Source organism: Scyliorhinus torazame, chromosome 26 (genome assembly GCF_047496885.1).
Source record: "Scyliorhinus torazame isolate Kashiwa2021f chromosome 26, sScyTor2.1, whole genome shotgun sequence".
In the NCBI taxonomy this organism is placed as follows: domain Eukaryota; kingdom Metazoa; phylum Chordata; class Chondrichthyes; order Carcharhiniformes; family Scyliorhinidae; genus Scyliorhinus; species Scyliorhinus torazame.
Genome location: NC_092732.1, coordinates 23095643 through 23119504, shown reverse-complemented (window position 1 = coordinate 23119504; position 23862 = coordinate 23095643). Strand labels below are relative to the sequence as shown.

Sequence of the window (23862 nt, the reverse complement as noted above, 5' to 3'; positions counted from 1 at the left end):
AATCTATTCGTGAAAATACTTTGTGTACATAGGAGAAAAACGAAAACTCCTTACTCCTAGGTCTACTAAATCTCCAGGGATCTACTCCTCCCATCTGCTCTATAAAATCCTTAAGCACCCTAGCTGCAGCCGGCCTCCTTCCGGTCCTGGACCTCGATCTGTCCAGCCCTGGTTCCAACACCGTATTAAAATCTCCACCCATTACCAACTTTCCCGCCTCTAGGTCCGGGATTCGTCCTAACATACGCCTCATAAAATTGGCATCATCCCAGTTCGGGGCATATACGTTCACTAAGACCACCGCCTCCCCTTGCAATTTGCCACTCCCCATCACGTATCTGCCCCCACTATCTGCCACTATAGTCTTTGCCTCAAACATTACCCGCTTCCCCACTAGTATAGCCACCCCCCTGTTTTTTGCATCTAGCCCCGAATGAAACACCTGCCCCACCCATCCTTTGCGAAGTCTAACCTGGTCTATCAGCTTCAGGTACGTTTCCTGTAACATAACCACATCTGCCTTAAGTTTCTTTAGGTGTGCGAGTACCCGTGCCCTCTTAATCGGCCCGTTCAGCCCTCTCACATTCCACGTGATCAGCCGGGTTGGGGGGCTCTTTACCCCTCCCCCCCCCCCCTTGACGACTAGCCATCTCCTTTTTCAATCCAGCTCCTCACCCGGTTCCCACGTAGCCGCATCTCCCCCCGACGGCGCCCCCCCGCCCCGACCCCCCCCCTTCCATACCAGCTCCCCCTTCTCCCCAGCAGCAGCAACACAGTTAACCCCCCCCTGCCCCGCTAGATCCCAAGCTAGCGTAATTGCACCCCCCATGTTGCTCCCAGAAGTCAGCAAACTCTGGCCGACCTCGGCTTCCCCCCGTGACCTCGGCTCACACTGTGCGAGGCCCCCTCCTTCCTGCTTCCCTGTTCCCGCCATGATTACCATAGCGCGGGAACAAAGCCCGCGTTTCCCACTTGGCCCCGCCCCCAATGGCCGGCGCCCCCAGCTCCTCATCCTCCCTCCCCCCCTCCCCCACGACATGGGGAAGAGAGAGAAGTTACAGGGTCGCAGGTTTAACAACTTGGGAAGTCCTCTCTTCCCCCTTTTCCCCCCTTCAACCCACAAATTCACCCCCCCACTTTTGTCCCAAACGTTCTTTTTCTGGCCCGCTCACTCCAGCTTCTCCTCGACAATAAATGTCCACGCCTCATCTGCCGTTTCGAAGTAGTGGTGTTTCCCTAGATGTGTGACCCACAGTCTTGCCGGTTGCAACATTCCGAATTTGACCTTCCTTTTATGCAACACCGCCTTGGCCCGATTAAAGCTTGCCCTCCTTCTCGCCACCTCCGCACTCCAATCCTGATATACGCGGATCACCGCATTCTCCCACCTACTGCTCCGAGTTTTCTTGGCCCATCTGAGGACCATCTCTCTGTCCTTGTATCGGAGAAATCTCACAACTATTGCTCGAGGAGTTTCTCCAGCCCTCGGTCTTCGCGCCATAACTCGATAGGCTCCCTCCACCTCCAGCGGACCCGTCGGGGCCTCCGATCCCATTAACGAGTGCAGCATCGTGCTCACATATGCCCCGACGTCCGCCCCCTCTGCACCTACGGGAAGACCAAGAATCCTTAGGTTCTTCCTCCTCGCATTATTCTCCAGCACCTCCAGCCTTTCCACACATCGTTTGTGTTGTGCCTCGTGGATCTCCGTCTTCACCACCAGGCCCTGTATGTCGTCCTCATTCTCAGCAGCCTTTGCCTTCACGACCCGAAGCTCCTGTTCCTGGGTCTTTTGCTCCTCCTTTAGCCCCTCAATCGCCTGTAATATCGGGGCCAACAGCTCCTTCATCTCCTTTATGAGTTCATCTACGCAACGCCGCAGGAACTCTTGTTGGTCAGGGCCCCATATTAAACTGCCTCCTTCCGACGCCATCTTGCTTTGTGCCTGCCTTCCTGGCCGCTGCTCTAGAGGATCCACCGCAATCCGGCCACTTTCCTCTCTTTTTTCCATCCGTGTCCGGGGGGATTCCCTTCTGGATTACCGCACAGTGTTTTTAGCTGTTAAAATTGCCGATGGCGCTCCTATTAAGAGCCCAAAAGTCCGTTCCACCGGGAGCTGCCAAAACGTGCGACTCAGCTGGTCATCGCCGCACCCGGAAGTCGCTGCAGCGCATCTTGTAGGCGGTCCACACGGCTGTCACTGTGTGTCGGTGGTGGAGGGAGTAGATGTCGAGGGTGGCGGATGCGACACGGATTGGATGGTTCCAGCGTCCCCAGCCATCTGAGAGACACGGCGAATCTCCGCGTGAAAGTGGGTTTCAGTTTTCCATCTTCTCTTTCACAGCTGCTCCCTCACAGATGCTCCTGGCTGTTTATCCTGAACAATGTCCTCATGTCTGTCACGGGTGAGTATCCCTATATTCGTCCTTGGGATGTGGGCAGAGTCTATTGCCCACTCGTCACAGCGGCAGGGTCCCCGTGTTCGATTCCCGGCTTGGGCCACTGTCTGCGCGGAGTCTGCACGTTCTCCCCCCCCGTGTCTGCGTGGGTTTCCTCCGGGTGCTCCGGTTTCCTCCCACAAGTCCCGAAAGACGTGCTTGTTTGGTGAATTGGACATTCTGAATTCTCCCTCCGTGTCCCCGACCAGGCGCCGGAGTGTGGCGACGAGGGGATTTTCACAGTAACCTCATTGCAGCGTCAATGTAAACCCACTTGTGACAGTAATAAAGGGTATTTTTTAAAATAAATTTAGAGTACCCACTTATTCTCCAATTAAGGGGCAAGATAGCAGAGCCAATCCACCTACCCTGATGGGGGTGTATGACGATGTTGTGTTGTGTGTGGAGATGGGGGTGTATGACGATGTTGTGTTGTGTGTGGAGATGGGGGTGTATGACGATGTTGTGTTGTGTGTGGAGATGGGGGTGTATGGCCGTGTTGTGTTGTGTGTGGAGATGGGGGTGTATGACGATGTTGTGTTGTGTGTGGAGATGGGGGTGTATGACGATGTTGTGTTGCGTGTGGAGATGGGGGTTTATGACGATGTTGTGTTGTGTGTGGAGATGGGGGTGTATGACGATGTTGTGTTGCGTGTGGAGATGGGGGTGTATGACGATGTTGTGTTGTGTGTGGAGATGGGGGTGTATGAAGATGTTGTGTTGTGTGTGGAGATGGGGGTGTATGACGATGTTGTGTTGTGTGTGGAGATGGGGGTTTATGACGATGTTGTGTTGTGTGTGGAGATGGGGGTGTATGGGGGTGTTGTGTTGCGTGTGGAGATGGGGGTTTATGACGATGTTGTGTTGTGTGTGGAGATGGGGGTGTATGATGATGTTGTGTTGCGTGTGGAGATGGGGGTGTATGATGATGTTGTGTTGTGTGTGGAGATGGGGGTGTATGACGATGTTGTGTTGCGTGTGGAGATGGGGGTGTATGACGATGTTGTGTTGTGTGTGGAGATGGGGGTGTATGACGATGTTGTGTTGTGTGTGGAGATGGGGGTGTATGACGATGTTGTGTTGTGTGTGGAGATGGGGGTTTATGACGATGTTGTGTTGTGTGTGGAGATGGGGGTTTATGGGGGTGTTGTGTTGCGTGTGGAGATGGGGGTTTATGATGATGTTGTGTTGTGTGTGGAGATGGGGGTTTATGGGGGTGTTGTGTTGTGTGTGGAGATGGGGGTGTATGACGGTGTTGTGTTGTGTGTGGAGATGGGGGTGTATGACGATGTTGTGTTGTGTGTGGAGATGGGGGTTTATGATGATGTTGTGTTGCGTGTGGAGATGGGGGTGTATGACGATGTTGTGTTGTGTGTGGAGATGGGGGTGTATGACGATGTTGTGTTGTGTGTGGAGATGGGGGTTTATGACGATGTTGTGTTGTGTGTGGAGATGGGGGTGTATGACGATGTTGTGTTGTGTGTGGAGATGGGGGTTTATGGGGGTGTTGTGTTGCGTGTGGAGATGGGGGTGTATGACGATGTTGTGTTGTGTGTGGAGATGGGGGTTTATGACGATGTTGTGTTGTGTGGAGATGGTGGTTTATGACGATGTTGTGTTGTGTGTGGAGATGGGGGTTTATGGGGGTGTTGTGTTGTGTGTGGAGATGGGGGTGTATGACGATGTTGTGTTGTGTGTGGAGATGGGGGTGTATGACGATGTTGTGTTGTGTGTGGAGATGGGGGTGTATGACGATGTTGTGTTGTGTGTGGAGATGGGGGTTTATGACGATGTTGTGTTGTGTGTGGAGATGGGGGTTTATGACGATGTTGTGTTGCGTGTGGAGATGGGGGTGTATGGCCGTGTTGTGTTGCGTGTGGAGATGGGGGTGTATGATGATGTTGTGTTGTGTGTGGAGATGGGGGTTTATGGCTGTGTTGTGTTGTGTGTGGAGATGGGGGAGTATGACGATGTTGTGTTGTGTGTGGAGATGGGGGTGTATGACGATGTTGTGTTGTGTGTGGAGATGGGGGTTTATGACGATGTTGTGTTGTGTGTGGAGATGGGGGTGTATGGCGATGTTGTGTTGTGTGTGGAGATGGGGGTGTATGACGATGTTGTGTTGTGTGTGGAGATGGGGGTTTATGACGATGTTGTGTTGTGTGTGGAGATGGGGGTTTATGACGATGTTGTGTTGCGTGTGGAGATGGGGGTTTATGGGGGTGTTGTGTTGTGTGTGGAGATGGGGGTGTATGACGATGTTGTGTTGTGTGTGGAGATGGGGGTTTATGGGGGTGTTGTGTTGTGTGTGGAGATGGGGGTTTATGGGGGTGTTGTGTTGTGTGTGGAGATGGAGGTGTATGACGATGTTGTGTTGTGTGTGGAGATGGGGGTTTATGGGGGTGTTGTGTTGTGTGTGGAGATGGGGGTGTATGACGATGTTGTGTTGTGTGTGGAGATGGGGGTTTATGACGATGTTGTGTTGTGTGTGGAGATGGGGGTGTATGACGATGTTGTGTTGTGTGTGGAGATGGGGGTTTATGACGATGTTGTGTTGTGTGTGGAGATGGGGGTTTATGGGGGTGTTGTGTTGTGTGTGGAGATGGGGGTGTATGGGGGTGTTGTGTTGTGTGTGTAGATGGGGGTGTATGGCCGTGTTGTGTTGTGTGTGGAGATGGGGGTGTATGACGATGTTGTGTTGTGTGTGGAGATGGGGGTTTTATGGGGGTGTTGTGTTGTGTGTGGAGATGGGGGTTTATGACGATGTTGTGTTGTGTGTGGAGATGGGGGTGTATGACGATGTTGTGTTGTGTGTGGAGATGGGGGTTTATGACGATGTTGTGTTGTGTGTGGAGATGGGGGTTTATGGGGGTGTTGTGTTGTGTGTGGAGATGGCGGTGTATGGGGGTGTTGTGTTGTGTGTGTAGATGGGGGTGTATGGCCGTGTTGTGTTGTGTGTGGAGATGGGGGTGTATGACGATGTTGTGTTGTGTGTGGAGATGGGGGTTTATGGGGGTGTTGTGTTGTGTGTGGAGATGGGGGTGTATGGGGGTGTTGTGTTGTGTGTGTAGATGGGGGTGTATGGCCGTGTTGTGTTGTGTGTGGAGATGGGGGTGTATGACGATGTTGTGTTGTGTGTGGAGATGGGGGTTTATGACGATGTTGTGTTGTGTGTGGAGATGGGGGTGTATGATGATGTTGTGTTGTGTGTGGAGATGGGGGTGTATGACGATGTTGTGTTGCGTGTGGAGATGGGGGTGTATGACGATGTTGTGTTGTGTGTGGAGATGGGGGTTTATGGGGGTGTTGTGTTGTGTGTGGAGATGGGGGTGTATGAAGATGTTGTGTTGTGTGGAGATGGGGGTGTATGACGATGTTGTGTTGTGTGTGGAGATGGGGGTTTATGGGGGTGTTGTGTTGTGTGTGGAGATGGGGGTGTTGTGTGTGGAGATGGGGGTGTATGGGGGTGTTGTGTTGTGTGTGGAGATGGGGGTGTATGACGATGTTGTGTTGTGTGTGGAGATGGGGGTGTATGGGGGTGTTGTGTTGTGTGTGGAGATGGGGGTTTATGACGATGTTGTGTTGTGTGTGGAGATGGGGGTGTATGACGATGTTGTGTTGTGTGTGGAGATGGGGGTGTATGGGGGTGTTGTGTTGTGTGTGGAGATGGGGGTGTATGGGGGTGTTGTGTTGTGTGTGGAGATGGGGGTTTATGACGATGTTGTGTTGTGTGTGGAGATGGGGGTGTATGACGATGTTGTGTTGTGTGTGGAGATGGGGGTTTATGATGATGTTGTGTTGTGTGTGGAGATGGGGGTGTATGACGATGTTGTGTTGTGTGTGGAGATGGGGGTGTATGACGATGTTGTGTTGCGTGTGGAGATGGGGGTTTATGACGATGTTGTGTTGTGTGTGGAGATGGGGGTTTATGGGGGTGTTGTGTTGTGTGTGGAGATGGGGGTGTATGGGGGTGTTGTGTTGTGTGTGTAGATGGGGGTGTATGGCCGTGTTGTGTTGTGTGTGGAGATGGGGGTGTATGACGATGTTGTGTTGTGTGTGGAGATGGGGGTTTATGACGATGTTGTGTTGTGTGTGGAGATGGGGGTGTATGATGATGTTGTGTTGTGTGTGGAGATGGGGGTTTATGGGGGTGTTGTGTTGTGTGTGGAGATGGGGGTTTATGACGATGTTGTGTTGTGTGTGGAGATGGGGGTTTATGGGGGTGTTGTGTTGTGTGTGGAGATGGGGGTTTATGACGATGTTGTGTTGTGTGTGGAGATGGGGGTGTATGACGATGTTGTGTTGTGTGTGGAGATGGGGGTGTATGACGATGTTGTGTTGTGTGTGGAGATGGGGGTTTATGGGGGTGTTGTGTGTGTAGATGGGGGTTTATGACGATGTTGTGTTGTGTGTGGAGATGGGGGTGTATGACGATGTTGTGTTGTGTGTGGAGATGGGGGTGTATGACGATGTTGTGTTGTGTGTGGAGATGGGGGTGTATGACGATGTTGTGTTGTGTGTGGAGATGGGGTTTTTATGGGGGTGTTGTGTTGCGTGCGGAGATGGGGGTGTATGACGATGTTGTGTTGTGTGTGGAGATGGGGGTTTTATGGGGGTGTTGTGTTGCGTGTGGAGATGGGGGTTTATGGGGGTGTTGTGTTGTGTGTGGAGATGGGGGTGTATGATGATGTTGTGTTGTGTGTGGAGATGGGGGTGTATGACGATGTTGTGTTGTGTGTGGAGATGGGGGTGTATGATGATGTTGTGTTGTGTGTGGAGATGGGGGTGTATGACGATGTTGTGTTGTGTGTGGAGATGGGGGTGTATGGCCGTGTTGTGTTGTGTGTGGAGATGGGGGTGTATGGCTGTGTTGTGTTGTGTGTGGAGATGGGGGTTTATGGCTGTGTTGTGTTGTGTGTGGAGATGGGGGTGTATGACGATGTTGTGTTGTGTGTGGAGATGGGGGTTAATGACGATGTTGTGTTGTGTGTGGAGATGGGGGTTTATGACGATGTTGTGTTGTGTGTGGAGATGGGGGTGTATGATGGTGTTGTGTTGTGTGTGGAGATGGGGGTTTATGACGATGTTGTGTTGTGTGTGGAGATGGGGGTGTATGGGGGTGTTGTGTTGTGTGTGGAGATGGGGGTTTATGACGATGTTGTGTTGTGTGTGGAGATGGGGGTTTATGACGATGTTGTGTTGTGTGTGGAGATGGGGGTGTATGGCCGTGTTGTGTTGTGTGTGGAGATGGGGGTGTATGACGATGTTGTGTTGTGTGTGGAGATGGGGGTTTATGACGATGTTGTGTTGTGTGTGGAGATGGGGGTGTATGATGGTGTTGTGTTGCGTGTGGAGATGGGGGTTTTATGGGGGTGTTGTGTTGTGTGTGGAGATGGGGGTTTATGACGATGTTGTGTTGTGTGTGGAGATGGGGGTGTATGGGGGTGTTGTGTTGTGTGTGGAGATGGGGGTTTATGACGATGTTGTGTTGTGTGTGGAGATGGGGGTTTATGACGATGTTGTGTTGTGTGTGGAGATGGGGGTTTATGGGGGTGTTGTGTTGTGTGTGGAGATGGGGGTGTATGATGATGTTGTGTTGTGTGTGGAGATGGGGGTGTATGACGATGTTGTGTTGTGTGTGGAGATGGGGGTTTATGACGATGTTGTGTTGTGTGTGGAGATGGGGGTTTATGACGATGTTGTGTTGTGTGTGGAGATGGGGGTGTATGGCCGTGTTGTGTTGTGTGTGGAGATGGGGGTGTATGACTGTGTTGTGTGTGGAGATGGGGGTGTATGGCCGTGTTGTGTTGTGTGTGGAGATGGGGGTGTATGACGATGTTGTGTTGTGTGTGGAGATGGGGGTTTATGATGATGTTGTGTTGTGTGGAGATGGGGGTGTATGACGATGTTGTGTTGTGTGTGGAGATGGGGGTGTATGACGATGTTGTGTTGTGTGTGGAGATGGGGGTGTATGACGATGTTGTGTTGTGTGTGGAGATGGGGGTGTATGACGATGTTGTGTTGTGTGTGGAGATGGGGGTGTATGACGATGTTGTGTTGTGTGTGGAGATGGGGTGTATGACGATGTTGTGTTGTGTGTGGAGATGGGGGTGTATGATGATGTTGTGTTGTGTGTGGAGATGGGGGTGTATGACGATGTTGTGTTGTGTGTGGAGATGGGGGTGTATGACGATGTTGTGTTGCGTGTGGAGATGGGGGTGTATGACGATGTTGTGTTGCGTGTGGAGATGGGGGTGTATGACGAATTTGTGTTGCGTGTGGAGATGGGGGTGTATGACGATGTTGTGTTGTGTGTGGAGATGGGGGTGTATGACGATGTTGTGTTGCGTGTGGAGATGGGGGTGTATGACGATGTTGTGTTGCGTGTGGAGATGGGGGTGTATGACGATGTTGTGTTGTGTGTGGAGATGGGGGTTTATGACGATGTTGTGTTGTGTGTGGAGATGGGGGTTTATGGGGGTGTTGTGTTGTGTGTGGAGATGGGGGTGTATGACGATGTTGTGTTGTGTGTGGAGATGGGGGTTTATGGGGGTGTTGTGTTGTGTGTGGAGATGGGGGTGTATGACGATGTTGTGTTGTGTGTGGAGATGGGGGTGTATGGCCGTGTTGTGTTGTGTGTGGAGATGGGGGTGTATGACGATGTTGTGTTGTGTGTGGAGATGGGGGTTTATGGGGGTGTTGTGTTGTGTGTGGAGATGGGGGTGTATGACGATGTTGTGTTGTGTGTGGAGATGGGGGTGTATGGCCGTGTTGTGTTGTGTGTGGAGATGGGGGTGTATGACGATGTTGTGTTGTGTGTGGAGATGGGGGTTTATGATGATGTTGTGTTGTGTGTGGAGATGGGGGTTTATGGGGGTGTTGTGTTGTGTGTGGAGATGGGGGTGTATGACGATGTTGTGTTGTGTGTGGAGATGGGGGTTTATGGGGGTGTTGTGTTGTGTGTGGAGATGGGGGTGTATGATGGTGTTGTGTTGTGTGTGGAGATGGGGGTGTATGACGATGTTGTGTTGTGTGTGGAGATGGGGGTGTATGACGATGTTGTGTTGTGTGTGGAGATGGGGGTTTATGGGGGTGTTGTGTTGTGTGTGGAGATGGGGGTGTATGATGGTGTTGTGTTGTGTGTGGAGATGGGGGTTTATGGGGGTGTTGTGTTGTGTGTGGAGATGGGGGTTTATGACGATGTTGTGTTGTGTGTGGAGATGGGGGTGTATGAAGATGTTGTGTTGTGTGGAGATGGGGGGTTATGGGGGTGTTGTGTTGCGTGTGGAGATGGGGGTGTATGACGATGTTGTGTTGTGTGTGGAGATGGGGGTTTATGACGATGTTGTGTTGTGTGTGGAGATGGGGGTGTATGATGATGTTGTGTTGTGTGTGGAGATGGGGGTGTATGATGATGTTGTGTTGTGTGTGTAGATGGGGGTGTATGACGATGTTGTGTTGCGTGTGGAGATGGGGGTTTATGACGATGTTGTGTTGTGTGTGGAGATGGGGGTGTATGACGATGTTGTGTTGTGTGTGGAGATGGGGGTGTATGACGATGATGTGTTGTGTGTGGAGATGGGGGTTTATGGGGGTGTTGTGTTGTGTGTGGAGATGGGGGTTTATGATGATGTTGTGTTGTGTGTGGAGATGGGGGTGTATGACGATGTTGTGTTGCGTGTGGAGATGGGGGTGTATGACGATGTTGTGTTGTGTGTGGAGATGGGGGTGTATGACGATGTTGTGTTGCGTGTGGAGATGGGGGTTTATGACGATGTTGTGTTGTGTGTGGAGATGGGGGTGTATGACGATGTTGTGTTGTGTGTGGAGATGGGGGTTTATGACGATGTTGTGTTGCGTGTGGAGATGGGGGTTTATGGGGGTGTTGTGTGTGGAGATGGGGGTGTATGACGATGTTGTGTTGTGTGTGGAGATGGGGGTGTATGACGATGTTGTGTTGTGTGTGGAGATGGGGGTGTATGACGATGTTGTGTTGCGTGTGGAGATGGGGGTTTATGACGATGTTGTGTTGTGTGTGGAGATGGGGGTGTATGACGATGTTGTGTTGTGTGTGGAGATGGGGGTGTATGACGATGTTGTGTTGTGTGTGGAGATGGGGGTTTATGACGATGTTGTGTTGCGTGTGTAGATGGGGGTGTATGGCCGTGTTGTGTTGTGTGTGGAGATGGGGGTGTATGACGATGTTGTGTTGTGTGTGGAGATGGGGGTTTATGACGATGTTGTGTTGTGTGTGGAGATGGGGGTTTATGACGATGTTGTGTTGTGTGTGGAGATGGGGTTTTATGATGATGTTGTGTTGTGTGTGGAGATGGGGGTTTATGACGATGTTGTGTTGCGTGTGGAGATGGGGGTTTATGACGATGTTGTGTTGTGTGTGGAGATGGGGGTTTATGACGATGTTGTGTTGTGTGTGGAGATGGGGGTGTATGACGATGTTGTGTTGTGTGTGGAGATGGGGGTGTATGACGATGTTGTGTTGTGTGTGGAGATGGGGGTGTATGACGATGTTGTGTTGTGTGTGGAGATGGGGTTTTTATGGGGGTGTTGTCTTGCGTGTGGAGATGGGGGTGTATGACGATGTTGTGTTGTGTGTGGAGATGGGGGTTTTATGGGGGTGTTGTGTTGCGTGTGGAGATGGGGGTTTATGGGGGTGTTGTGTTGTGTGTGGAGATGGGGGTGTATGATGATGTTGTGTTGTGTGTGGAGATGGGGGTGTATGACGATGTTGTGTTGTGTGTGGAGATGGGGGTTTATGACGATGTTGTGTTGTGTGTGGAGATGGGGGTGTATGATGATGTTGTGTTGTGTGTGGAAATGGGGGTGTATGACGATGTTGTGTTGTGTGTGGAGATGGGGGTGTATGGCCGTGTTGTGTTGTGTGTGGAGATGGGGGTGTATGGCTGTGTTGTGTTGTGTGTGGAGATGGGGGTTTATGGCTGTGTTGTGTTGTGTGTGGAGATGGGGGTGTATGACGATGTTGTGTTGTGTGTGGAGATGGGGGTTTATGACGATGTTGTGTTGTGTGTGGAGATGGGGGTTTATGACGATGTTGTGTTGTGTGTGGAGATGGGGGTGTATGACGATGTTGTGTTGTGTGTGGAGATGGGGGTTTATGACGATGTTGTGTTGTGTGTGGAGATGGGGGTTTATGACGATGTTGTGTTGTGTGTGGAGATGGGGGTGTATGGGGGTGTTGTGTTGTGTGTGGAGATGGGGGTTTATGACGATGTTGTGTTGTGTGTGGAGATGGGGGTTTATGACGATGTTGTGTTGTGTGTGGAGATGGGGGTGTATGGCCGTGTTGTGTTGTGTGTGGAGATGGGGGTGTATGACGATGTTGTGTTGTGTGTGGAGATGGGGGTTTATGACGATGTTGTGTTGTGTGTGGAGATGGGGGTGTATGATGGTGTTGTGTTGTGTGTGGAGATGGGGGTTTATGACGATGTTGTGTTGTGTGTGGAGATGGGGGTGTATGGGGGTGTTGTGTTGTGTGTGGAGGTGGGGTTTTATGGGGGTGTTGTGTTGTGTGTGGAGATGGGGGTTTATGACGATGTTGTGTTGTGTGTGGAGATGGGGGTGTATGGGGGTGTTGTGTTGTGTGTGGAGATGGGGGTTTATGACGATGTTGTGTTGTGTGTGGAGATGGGGGTTTATGACGATGTTGTGTTGTGTGTGGAGATGGGGGTTTATGGGGGTGTTGTGTTGTGTGTGGAGATGGGGGTGTATGATGATGTTGTGTTGTGTGTGGAGATGGGGGTGTATGACGATGTTGTGTTGTGTGTGGAGATGGGGGTTTATGACGATGTTGTGTTGTGTGTGGAGATGGGGGTTTATGACGATGTTGTGTTGTGTGTGGAGATGGGGGTGTATGGCCGTGTTGTGTTGTGTGTGGAGATGGGGGTGTATGACGATGTTGTGTTGTGTGTGGAGATGGGGGTGTATGGCCGTGTTGTGTTGTGTGTGGAGATGGGGGTGTATGACGATGTTGTGTTGTGTGTGGAGATGGGGGTTTATGATGATGTTGTGTTGTGTGGAGATGGGGGTGTATGACGATGTTGTGTTGTGTGTGGAGATGGGGGTGTATGACGATGTTGTGTTGTGTGTGGAGATGGGGGTGTATGACGATGTTGTGTTGTGTGTGGAGATGGGGTGTATGACGATGTTGTGTTGTGTGTGGAGATGGGGGTGTATGATGATGTTGTGTTGTGTGTGGAGATGGGGGTGTATGACGATGTTGTGTTGTGTGTGGAGATGGGGGTGTATGACGATGTTGTGTCGCGTGTGGAGATGGGGGTGTATGACGATGTTGTGTTGCGTGTGGAGATGGGGGTGTATGACGATGTTGTGTTGCGTGTGGAGATGGGGGTGTATGACGATGTTGTGTTGTGTGTGGAGATGGGGGTGTATGACGATGTTGTGTTGCGTGTGGAGATGGGGGTGTATGACGATGTTGTGTTGCGTGTGGAGATGGGGGTGTATGACGATGTTGTGTTGTGTGTGGAGATGGGGGTTTATGACGATGTTGTGTTGTGTGTGGAGATGGGGGTTTATGGGGGTGTTGTGTTGTGTGTGGAGATGGGGGTGTATGACGATGTTGTGTTGTGTGTGGAGATGGGGGTTTATGGGGGTGTTGTGTTGTGTGTGGAGATGGGGGTGTATGACGATGTTGTGTTGTGTGTGGAGATGGGGGTGTATGGCCGTGTTGTGTTGTGTGTGGAGATGGGGGTGTATGACGATGTTGTGTTGTGTGTGGAGATGGGGGTTTATGGGGGTGTTGTGTTGTGTGTGGAGATGGGGGTGTATGACGATGTTGTGTTGTGTGTGGAGATGGGGGTGTATGGCCGTGTTGTGTTGTGTGTGGAGATGGGGGTGTATGACGATGTTGTGTTGTGTGTGGAGATGGGGGTTTATGATGATGTTGTGTTGTGTGTGGAGATGGGGGTTTATGGGGGTGTTGTGTTGTGTGTGGAGATGGGGGTGTATGACGATGTTGTGTTGTGTGTGGAGATGGGGGTTTATGGGGGTGTTGTGTTGTGTGTGGAGATGGGGGTGTATGATGGTGTTGTGTTGTGTGTGGAGATGGGGGTGTATGACGATGTGTTGTGTGTGGAGATGGGGGTGTATGACGATGTTGTGTTGTGTGTGGAGATGGGGGTTTATGGGGGTGTTGTGTTGTGTGTGGAGATGGGGGTGTATGATGGTGTTGTGTTGTGTGTGGAGATGGGGGTTTATGGGGGTGTTGTGTTGTGTGTGGAGATGGGGGTTTATGACGATGTTGTGTTGTGTGTGGAGATGGGGGTGTATGAAGATGTTGTGTTGTGTGGAGATGGGGGTTTATGGGGGTGTTGTGTTGCGTGTGGAGATGGGGGTGTATGACGATGTTGTGTTGTGTGTGGAGATGGGGGTTTATGACGATGTTGTGTTGTGTGTGGAGATGGGGGTGTATGATGATGTTGTGTTGTGTGTGGAGATGGGGGTGTATGATGATGTTGTGTTGTGTGTGTAGATGGGGGTGTATGACGATGTTGTGTTGCGTGTGGAGATGGGGGTTTATGACGATGTTGTGTTGTGTGTGGAGATGGGGGTGTATGACGATGTTGTGTTGTGTGTGGAGATGGGGGTGTATGACGATGTTGTGTTGTGTGTGGAGATGGGGGTTTATGGGGGTGTTGTGTTGTGTGTGGAGATGGGGGTTTATGATGATGTTGTGTTGCGTGTGGAGATGGGGGTGTATGACGATGTTGTGTTGTGTGTGGAGATGGGGGTGTATGACGATGTTGTGTTGTGTGTGGAGATGGGGGTTTATGACGATGTTGTGTTGTGTGTGGAGATGGGGGTGTATGACGATGTTGTGTTGCGTGTGGAGATGGGGGTGTATGACGATGTTGTGTTGTGTGTGGAGATGGGGGTGTATGACGATGTTGTGTTGCGTGTGGAGATGGGGGTTTATGACGATGTTGTGTTGTGTGTGGAGATGGGGGTGTATGACGATGTTGTGTTGTGTGTGGAGATGGGGGTTTATGACGATGTTGTGTTGCGTGTGGAGATGGGGGTTTATGGGGGTGTTGTGTGTGGAGATGGGGGTGTATGACGATGTTGTGTTGTGTGTGGAGATGGGGGTGTATGACGATGTTGTGTTGTGTGTGGAGATGGGGGTGTATGACGATGTTGTGTTGCGTGTGGAGATGGGGGTTTATGACGATGTTGTGTTGTGTGTGGAGATGGGGGTGTATGACGATGTTGTGTTGTGTGTGGAGATGGGGGTGTATGACGATGTTGTGTTGTGTGTGGAGATGGGGGTTTATGACGATGTTGTGTTGCGTGTGTAGATGGGGGTGTATGGCCGTGTTGTGTTGTGTGTGGAGATGGGGGTGTATGACGATGTTGTGTTGTGTGTGGAGATGGGGGTGTATGACGATGTTGTGTTGTGTGTGGAGATGGGGGTTTATGACGATGTTGTGTTGTGTGTGGAGATGGGGGTTTATGACGATGTTGTGTTGTGTGTGGAGATGGGGGTTTATGGGGGTGTTGTGTTGTGTGTGGAGATGGGGTTTTATGGGGGTGTTGTGTTGTGTGTGGAGATGGGGGTTTATGACGATGTTGTGTTGTGTGTGGAGATGGGGGTTAATGACGATGTTGTGTTGTGTGTGGAGATGGGGGTGTATGATGATGTTGTGTTGTGTGTGGAGATGGGGGTGTATGACGATGTTGTGTTGTGTGTGGAGATGGGGGAGTATGACGATGTTGTGTTGTGTGTGGAGATGGGGGTTTATGACGATGTTGTGTTGTGTGTGGAGATGGGGGTTTATGACGATGTTGTGTTGTGTGTGGAGATGGGGGTTTATGGGGGTGTTGTGTTGTGTGTGGAGATGGGGGTTTATGGGGGTGTTGTGTGTGGAGATGGGGGTTTATGATGATGTTGTGTTGTGTGTGGAGATGGGGGTTTATGGGGGTGTTGTGTTGTGTGTGGAGATGGGGGTGTATGGCCGTGTTGTGTTGTGTGTGGAGATGGGGGTGTATGACGATGTTGTGTTGTGTGTGGAGATGGGGGTGTATGACGATGTTGTGTTGTGTGTGGAGATGGGGGTGTATGACGATGTTGTGTTGTGTGTGGAGATGGGGGTTTATGACGATGTTGTGTTGTGTGTGGAGATGGGGGTGTATGGGGGTGTTGTGTGTGGAGATGGGGGTTTATGGGGGTGTTGTGTGTGGAGATGGGGGTGTATGACGATGTTGTGTTGTGTGTGGAGATGGGGGTGTATGACGATGTTGTGTTGTGTGTGGAGATGGGGGTTTATGACGATGTTGTGTTGTGTGTGGAGATGGGGGTGTATGACGATGTTGTGTTGTGTGTGGAGATGGGGGTTTATGGGGGTGTTGTGTTGTGTGTGGAGATGGGGGTGTATGATGATGTTGTGTTGTGTGTGGAGATGGGGGTGTATGACGATGTTGTGTTGTGTGTGGAGATGGGGGTTTATGGGGGTGTTGTGTTGTGTGTGGAGATGGGGGTGTATGACGATGTTGTGTTGTGTGTGGAGATGGGGGTTTATGGGGGTGTTGTGTTGTGTGTGGAGATGGGGGTGTATGACGATGTTGTGTTGTGTGTGGAGATGGGGGTTTATGATGATGTTGTGTTGTGTGTGGAGATGGGGGAGTATGACGATGTTGTGTTGTGTGTGGAGATGGGGGTTTATGACGATGTTGTGTTGCGTGTGGAGATGGGGTGTATGATGATGTTGTGTTGTGTGTGGAGATGGGGGTGTATGACGATGTTGTGTTGTGTGTGGAGATGGGGGTGTATGACGATGTTGTGTTGTGTGTGGAGATGGGGGTGTATGACGATGTTGTGTTGTGTGTGGAGATGGGGGTTTATGACGATGTTGTGTTGTGTGTGGAGATGGGGGTTTATGACGATGTTGTGTTGTGTGTGGAGATGGGGGTTTATGGGGGTGTTGTGTTGTGTGTGGAGATGGGGGTGTATGACGATGTTGTGTTGTGTGTGGAGATGGGGGTTTATGACGATGTTGTGTTGTGTGTGGAGATGGGGGTGTATGACGATGTTGTGTTGTGTGTGGAGATGGGGGTGTATGACGATGTTGTGTTGTGTGTGGAGATGGGGGTTTATGACGATGTTGTGTTGCGTGTGGAGATGGGGGTGTTTGACGATGTTGTGTTGTGTGTGGAGATGGGGGTTTATGGGGGTGTTGTGTTGTGTGTGGAGATGGGGGTGTATGACGATGTTGTGTTGTGTGTGGAGATGGGGGTTTATGACGATGTTGTGTTGTGTGTGGAGATGGGGGTTTATGACGATGTTGTGTTGCGTGTGGAGATGGGGGTGTATGACGATGTTGTGTTGTGTGTGGAGATGGGGGTTTATGACGATGTTGTGTTGTGTGTGGAGATGGGGGTTTATGGGGGTGTTGTGTTGTGTGTGGAGATGGGGGTGTATGACGATGTTGTGTTGTGTGTGGAGATGGGGGTGTATGACGATGTTGTGTTGCGTGTGGAGATGGGGGTGTATGACGATGTTGTGTTGTGTGTGGAGATGGGGGTTTATGATGATGTTGTGTTGTGTGTGGAGATGGGGGTTTATGACGATGTTGTGTTGTGTGTGGAGATGGGGGTTTATGACGATGTTGTGTTGTGTGGAGATGGGGGTGTATGACGATGTTGTGTTGTGTGTGGAGATGGGGGTGTATGAAGATGTTGTGTTGTGTGGAGATGGGGGTGTATGACGATGTTGTGTTGTGTGTGGAGATGGGGGTGTATGACGATGTTGTGTTGTGTGTGGAGATGGGGGTGTATGACGATGTTGTGTTGCGTGTGGAGATGGGGGTGTATGACGATGTTGTGTTGTGTGTGGAGATGGGGGTGTATGACGATGTTGTGTTGTGTGTGGAGATGGGGGTGTATGACGATGTTGTGTTGCGTGTGGAGATGGGGGTGTATGACGATGTTGTGTTGTGTGTGGAGATGGGGGTGTATGAAGATGTTGTGTTGTGTGGAGATGGGGGTGTATGACGATGTTGTGTTGTGTGTGGAGATGGGGGTTTATGATGGTGTTGTGTTGTGTGTGGAGATGGGGGTGTATGACGATGTTGTGTTGTGTGTGGAGATGGGGGTGTATGACGATGTTGTGTCGTGTGTGGAGATGGGGGTGTATGACGATGTTGTGTTGTGTGTGGAGATGGGGGTGTATGATGGTGTTGTGTTGTGTGTGGAGATGGGGGTGTATGACGATGTTGTGTTGTGTGTGGAGATGGGGGTGTATGACGATGTTGTGTTGTGTGTGGAGATGGGGGTGTATGACGATGTTGTGTTGTGTGTGGAGATGGGGGTGTATGACGATGTTGTGTTGCGTGTGGAGATGGGGGTGTATGACGATGTTGTGTTGTGTGTGGAGATGGGGGTGTATGAAGATGTTGTGTTGCGTGTGGAGATGGGGGTGTATGAAGATGTGTTGCGTGTGGAGATGGGGTTTTATGGGGGTGTTGTGTTGTGTGTGGAGATGGGGGTTTATGACGATGTTGTGTTGTGTGTGGAGATGGGGGTTTATGATGGTGTTGTGTTGCGTGTGGAGATGGGGGTGCATGGCCGTGTTGTGTTGCGTGTGGAGATGGGGGTTTATGACGATGTTGTGTTGTGTGTGGAGATGGGGGTTTATGACGATGTTGTGTTGTGTGTGGAGATGGGGGTTTATGACGGTGTTGTGTTGTGTGTGGAGATGGGGGTTTATGACGATGTTGTGTTGTGTGTGGAGATGGGGGTGTATGAAGATGTTGTGTTGCGTGTGTAGATGGGGGTTTATGACGATGTTGTGTTGTGTGTGGAGATGGGGGTGTATGACGATGTTGTGTTGCGTGTGGAGATGGGGGTTTATGACGATGTTGTGTTGTGTGTGGAGATGGGGGTGTATGGCTGTGTTGTGTTGTGTGTGGAGATGGGGGTTTATGACGATGTTGTGTTGTGTGTGGAGATGGGGGTTTATGACGATGTTGTGTTGCGTGTGGAGATGGGGGTGTATGGCCGTGTTGTGTTGCGTGTGGAGATGGGGTTTTATGGGGGTGTTGTGTTGTGTGTGGAGATGGGGGTGTATGACGATGTTGTGTTGCGTGTGGAGATGGGGGTGTATGACGATGTTGTGTTGTGTGTGGAGATGGGGGTGTATGACGATGTTGTGTTGTGTGTGGAGATGGGGGTGTATGACGATGTTGTGTTGTGTGTGGAGATGGGGGTGTATGATGATGTTGTGTTGTGTGTGGAGATGGGGGTTTATGACGATGTTGTGTTGTGTGTGGAGATGGGGATGTATGACGATGTTGTGTTGTGTGTGGAGATGGGGGTTTATGACGATGTTGTGTTGTGTGTGGAGATGGGGGTTTATGACGATGTTGTGTTGTGTGTGGAGATGGGGATGTATGACGATGTTGTGTTGTGTGTGGAGATGGGGGTGTATGACGATGTTGTGTTGTGTGTGGAGATGGGGGTGTATGACGATGTTGTGTTGCGTGTGGAGATGGGGGTGTATGACGATGTTGTGTTGTGTGTGGAGATGGGGGTGTATGACGATGTTGTGTTGCGTGTGGAGATGGGGGTTTATGACGATGTTGTGTTGTGTGTGGAGATGGGGGTGTATGGCCGTGTTGTGTTGCGTGTGGAGATGGGGGTTTATGACGATGTTGTGTTGTGTGTGGAGATGGGGGAGTATGACGATGTTGTGTTGTGTGTGGAGATGGGGGTTTATGACGATGTTGTGTTGTGTGTGGAGATGGGGATGTATGACGATGTTGTGTTGTGTGTGGAGATGGGGGTGTATGACGATGTTGTGTTGCGTGTGGAGATGGGGGTGTATGACGATGTTGTGTTGTGTGTGGAGATGGGGGTGTATGACGATGTTGTGTTGTGTGTGGAGATGGGGGTGTATGACGATGTTGTGTTGTGTGTGGAGATGGGGGTGTATGACAATGTTGTGTTGTGTGTGTAGATGGGGGTGTATGACGATGTTGTGTTGTGTGTGGAGATGGGGGTGTATGACGATGTTGTGTTGTGTGTGGAGATGGGGGTTTATGACGATGTTGTGTTGCGTGTGGAGATGGGGGTTTATGACGATGTTGTGTTGCGTGTGGAGATGGGGGTTTATGACGATGTTGTGTTGCGTGTGGAGATGGGGGTTTATGACGATGTTGTGTTGCGTGTGGAGATGGGGGTTTATGGTTGTGTTGTGTGTGGAGATGGGGGTTTATGGCTGTGTTGTGTTGTGTGGAGATGGGGGTTTATGACGATGTTGTGTTGTGTGTGGAGATGGGGGTGTATGACGATGTTGTGTTGTGTGTGGAGATGGGGGTTTATGACGATGTTGTGTTGTGTGTGGAGATGGGGGTGTATGACGATGTTGTGTTGTGTGTGGAGATGGGGGTTTATGACGATGTTGTGTTGTGTGTGGAGATGGGGGTGTATGACGATGTTGTGTTGTGTGTGGAGATGGGGGTGTATGACGATGTTGTGTTGTGTGTGGAGATGGGGGTTTATGACGATGTTGTGTTGTGTGTGGAGATGGGGGTTTATGACGATGTTGTGTTGTGTGTGGAGATGGGGGTGTATGTCTGTGTTGTGTTGTGTGGAGATGGGGGTTTATGGTTGTGTTGTGTGTGGAGATGGGGGTGTATGACGATGTTGTGTTGTGTGTGGAGATGGGGGTTTATGACGATGTTGTGTTGTGTGTGGAGATGGGGGTTTATGACGATGTTGTGTTGCGTGTGGAGATGGGGGTGTATGACGATGTTGTGTTGTGTGTGGAGATGGGGGTGTATGACGATGTTGTGTTGTGTGTGGAGATGGGGATGTATGACGATGTTGTGTTGTGTGTGGAGATGGGGGTTTATGATGATGTTGTGTTGTGTGTCGAGATGGGGGTTTATGACGATGTTGTGTTGTGTGTGGAGATGGGGGTTTATGATGATGTTGTGTTGTGTGTGGAGATGGGGGTGTATGACGATGTTGTGTTGTGTGTGGAGATGGGGGTTTATGACGATGTTGTGTTGTGTGTGGAGATGGGGGTGTATGACGATGTTGTGTTGTGTGTGGAGATGGGGGTTTATGACGATGTTGTGTTGTGTGGAGATGGGGGTTTATGGGGGTGTTGTGTTGTGTGTGGAGATGGGGGTGTATGACGATGTTGTGTTGTGTGTGGAGATGGGGGTTTATGACGATGTTGTGTTGTGTGTGGAGATGGGGGTTTATGGGGGTGTTGTGTTGTGTGTGGAGATGGGGGTGTATGACGATGTTGTGTTGTGTGTGGAGATGGGGGTGTATGACGATGTTGTGTTGTGTGTGGAGATGGGGGTGTATGACGATGTTGTGTTGTGTGTGGAGATGGGGGTTTATGATGATGTTGTGTTGTGTGTCGAGATGGGGGTTTATGACGATGTTGTGTTGTGTGTGGAGATGGGGGTTTATGACGATGTTGTGTTGTGTGTGGAGATGGGGGTGTATGACGATGTTGTGTTGTGTGTGGAGATGGGGGTTTATGACGATGTTGTGTTGTGTGTGGAGATGGGGGTGTATGGCTGTGTTGTGTTGCGTGTGGAGATGGGGTTTATGACGATGTTGTGTTGTGTGTGGAGATGGGGGTGTATGATGATGTTGTGTTGTGTGTGGAGATGGGGGTTTATGACGATGTTGTGTTGTGTGTGGAGATGGGGGTTTATGACGATGTTGTGTTGCGTGTGGAGATGGGGGTTTATGGTTGTGTTGTGTGTGGAGATGGGGGTGTATGACGATGTTGTGTTGTGTGTGGAGATGGGGGTTTATGACGATGTTGTGTTGTGTGTGTAGATGGGGGTTTTGTCTGTGTTGTGTTGTGTGTGGAGATGGGGGTTTATGACGATGTTGTGTTGTGTGTGGAGATGGGGGTGTATGACGATGTTGTGTTGTGTGTCGAGATGGGGATGTATGACGATGTTGTGTTGTGTGTGGAGATGGGGGTGTATGACGATGTTGTGTTGTGTGTGGAGATGGGGGTGTATGATGATGTTGTGTTGTGTGTGGAGATGGGGGTGTATGACGATGTCGTGTTGTGTGTGGAGATGGGGGTGTATGACGATGTTGTGTTGTGTGTGGAGATGGGGGTGTATGACGATGTTGTGTTGTGTGTGGAGATGGGGATGTATGACGATGTTGTGTTGCGTGTGGAGATGGGGGTTTATGATGATGTTGTGTTGCGTGTGGAGATGGGGGTGTATGACGATGTTGTGTTGTGCGTGGAGATGGGGGTTTATGACGATGTTGTGTTGCGTGTGGAGATGGGGGTTTATGACGATGTTGTGTTGTGTGTGGAGATGGGGGTGTATGACGATGTTGTGTTGTGTGTGGAGATGGGGTTTATGGGGGTGTTGTGTTGCGTGTGGAGATGGGGGTTTATGACGATGTTGTGTTGTGTGTGGAGATGGGGGTGTATGACGATGTTGTGTTGTGTGTGGAGATGGGGGTTTATGGGGGTGTTGTGTTGTGCGTGGAGATGGGGGTTTATGACGATGTTGTGTTGCGTGTGGAGATGGGGGTTTATGACGGTGTTGTGTTGTGTGTGGAGATGGGGGTGTATGACGATGTTGTGTTGTGTGTGGAGATGGGGGTGTATGACGATGTGTTGTGTGTGGAGATGGGGGTGTATGACGATGTTGTGTTGTGTGTGGAGATGGGGGTTTATGACGATGTTGTGTTGTGTGTGGAGATGGGGGTGTATGACGATGTTGTGTTGTGTGTGGAGATGGGGGTGTATGACGATGTTGTGTTGTGTGTGGAGATGGGGGTTTATGATGATGTTGTGTTGTGTGTGGAGATGGGGGTTTATGGGGGTGTTGTGTTGCGTGTGGAGATGGGGGTGTATGACGATGTTGTGTTGTGTGTGGAGATGGGGGTGTATGACGATGTTGTGTTGTGTGTGGAGATGGGGGTTTATGGGGGTGTTGTGTTGTGTGTGGAGATGGGGGTGTATGACGATGTTGTGTTGTGTGTGGAGATGGGGGTTTATGGGGGTGTTGTGTTGCGTGTGGAGATGGGGGTGTATGACGATGTTGTGTTGTGTGTGGAGATGGGGGTGTATGACGATGTTGTGTTGTGTGTGGAGATGGGGGTGTATGACGATGTTGTGTTGTGTGTGGAGATGGGGGTTTATGGGGGTGTTGTGTTGTGTGTGGAGATGGGGGTGTATGACGATGTTGTGTTGCGTGTGGAGATGGGGGTTTATGGGGGTGTTGTGTTGCGTGTGGAGATGGGGGTTTATGGGGGTGTTGTGTTGCGTGTGGAGATGGGGGTTTATGGGGGTGTTGTGTTGTGTGTGGAGATGGGGGTGTATGAAGATGTTGTGTTGTGTGTGGAGATGGGGGTGTATGACGATGTTGTGTTGTGTGTGGAGATGGGGGTGTATGACGATGTTGTGTTGTGTGTGGAGATGGGGGTTTATGATGATGTTGTGTTGTGTGTGGAGATGGGGGTTTATGACGATGTTGTGTTGTGTGTGGAGATGGGGGTTTATGACGATGTTGTGTTGTGTGTGGAGATGGGGGTTTATGGGGGTGTTGTGTGTGGAGATGGGGATGTATGATGATGTTGTGTTGTGTGTGGAGATGGGGGTGTATGACGATGTTGTGTTGTGTGTGGAGATGGGGATGTATGACGATGTTGTGTTGTGTGTGGAGATGGGGGTTTATGGTTGTGTTGTGTTGTGTGTGGAGATGGGGGTTTATGGGGGTGTTGTGTTGTGTGTGGAGATGGGGGTGTATGAAGATGTTGTGTTGTGTGTGGAGATGGGGGTGTATGACGATGTTGTGTTGTGTGTGGAGATGGGGGTGTATGACGATGTGTTGTGTGTGGAGATGGGGGTTTATGACGATGTTGTGTTGTGTGTGGAGATGGGGGTGTATGACGATGTTGTGTTGTGTGTGGAGATGGGGGTGTATGACGATGTTGTGTTGTGTGTGGAGATGGGGGTGTATGACGATGTTGTGTTGCGTGTGGAGATGGGGGTTTATGACGATGTTGTGTTGTGTGTGGAGATGGGGGTGTATGACGATGTTGTGTTGCGTGTGGAGATGGGGGTTTATGACGATGTTGTGTTGTGTGTGGAGATGGGGGAGTATGACGATGTTGTGTTGTGTGTGGAGATGGGGGTGTATGACGATGTTGTGTTGTGTGTGGAGATGGGGGTTTATGGGGGTGTTGTGTTGTGTGTGGAGATGGGTGTGTATGACGATGTTGTGTTGCGTGTGGAGATGGGGGTTTATGGGGGTGTTGTGTTGTGTGTGGAGATGGGGGTTTATGGGGGTGTTGTGTTGTGTGTGGAGATGGGGGTGTATGACGATGTTGTGTTGCGTGTGGAGATGGGGGTGTATGACGATGTTGTGTT

General features: G+C 50.7%; 1 protein-coding gene across 2 annotated transcripts in view; it reads left to right on the top strand.

The window, feature by feature from the left end:
- Nucleotides 1-23862, top strand: part of LOC140403073 (mitogen-activated protein kinase kinase kinase kinase 3-like) — a 126042-nt gene that overhangs the window by 23008 nt on the left and 79172 nt on the right. For both annotated transcript variants that reach the window (XM_072490725.1, XM_072490724.1), the window contains exon 4: nt 2345-2405. In XM_072490725.1, the coding sequence (XP_072346826.1) occupies nt 2345-2405 (61 nt within the window). The remainder of the gene's footprint in view (nt 1-2344; nt 2406-23862) is intronic.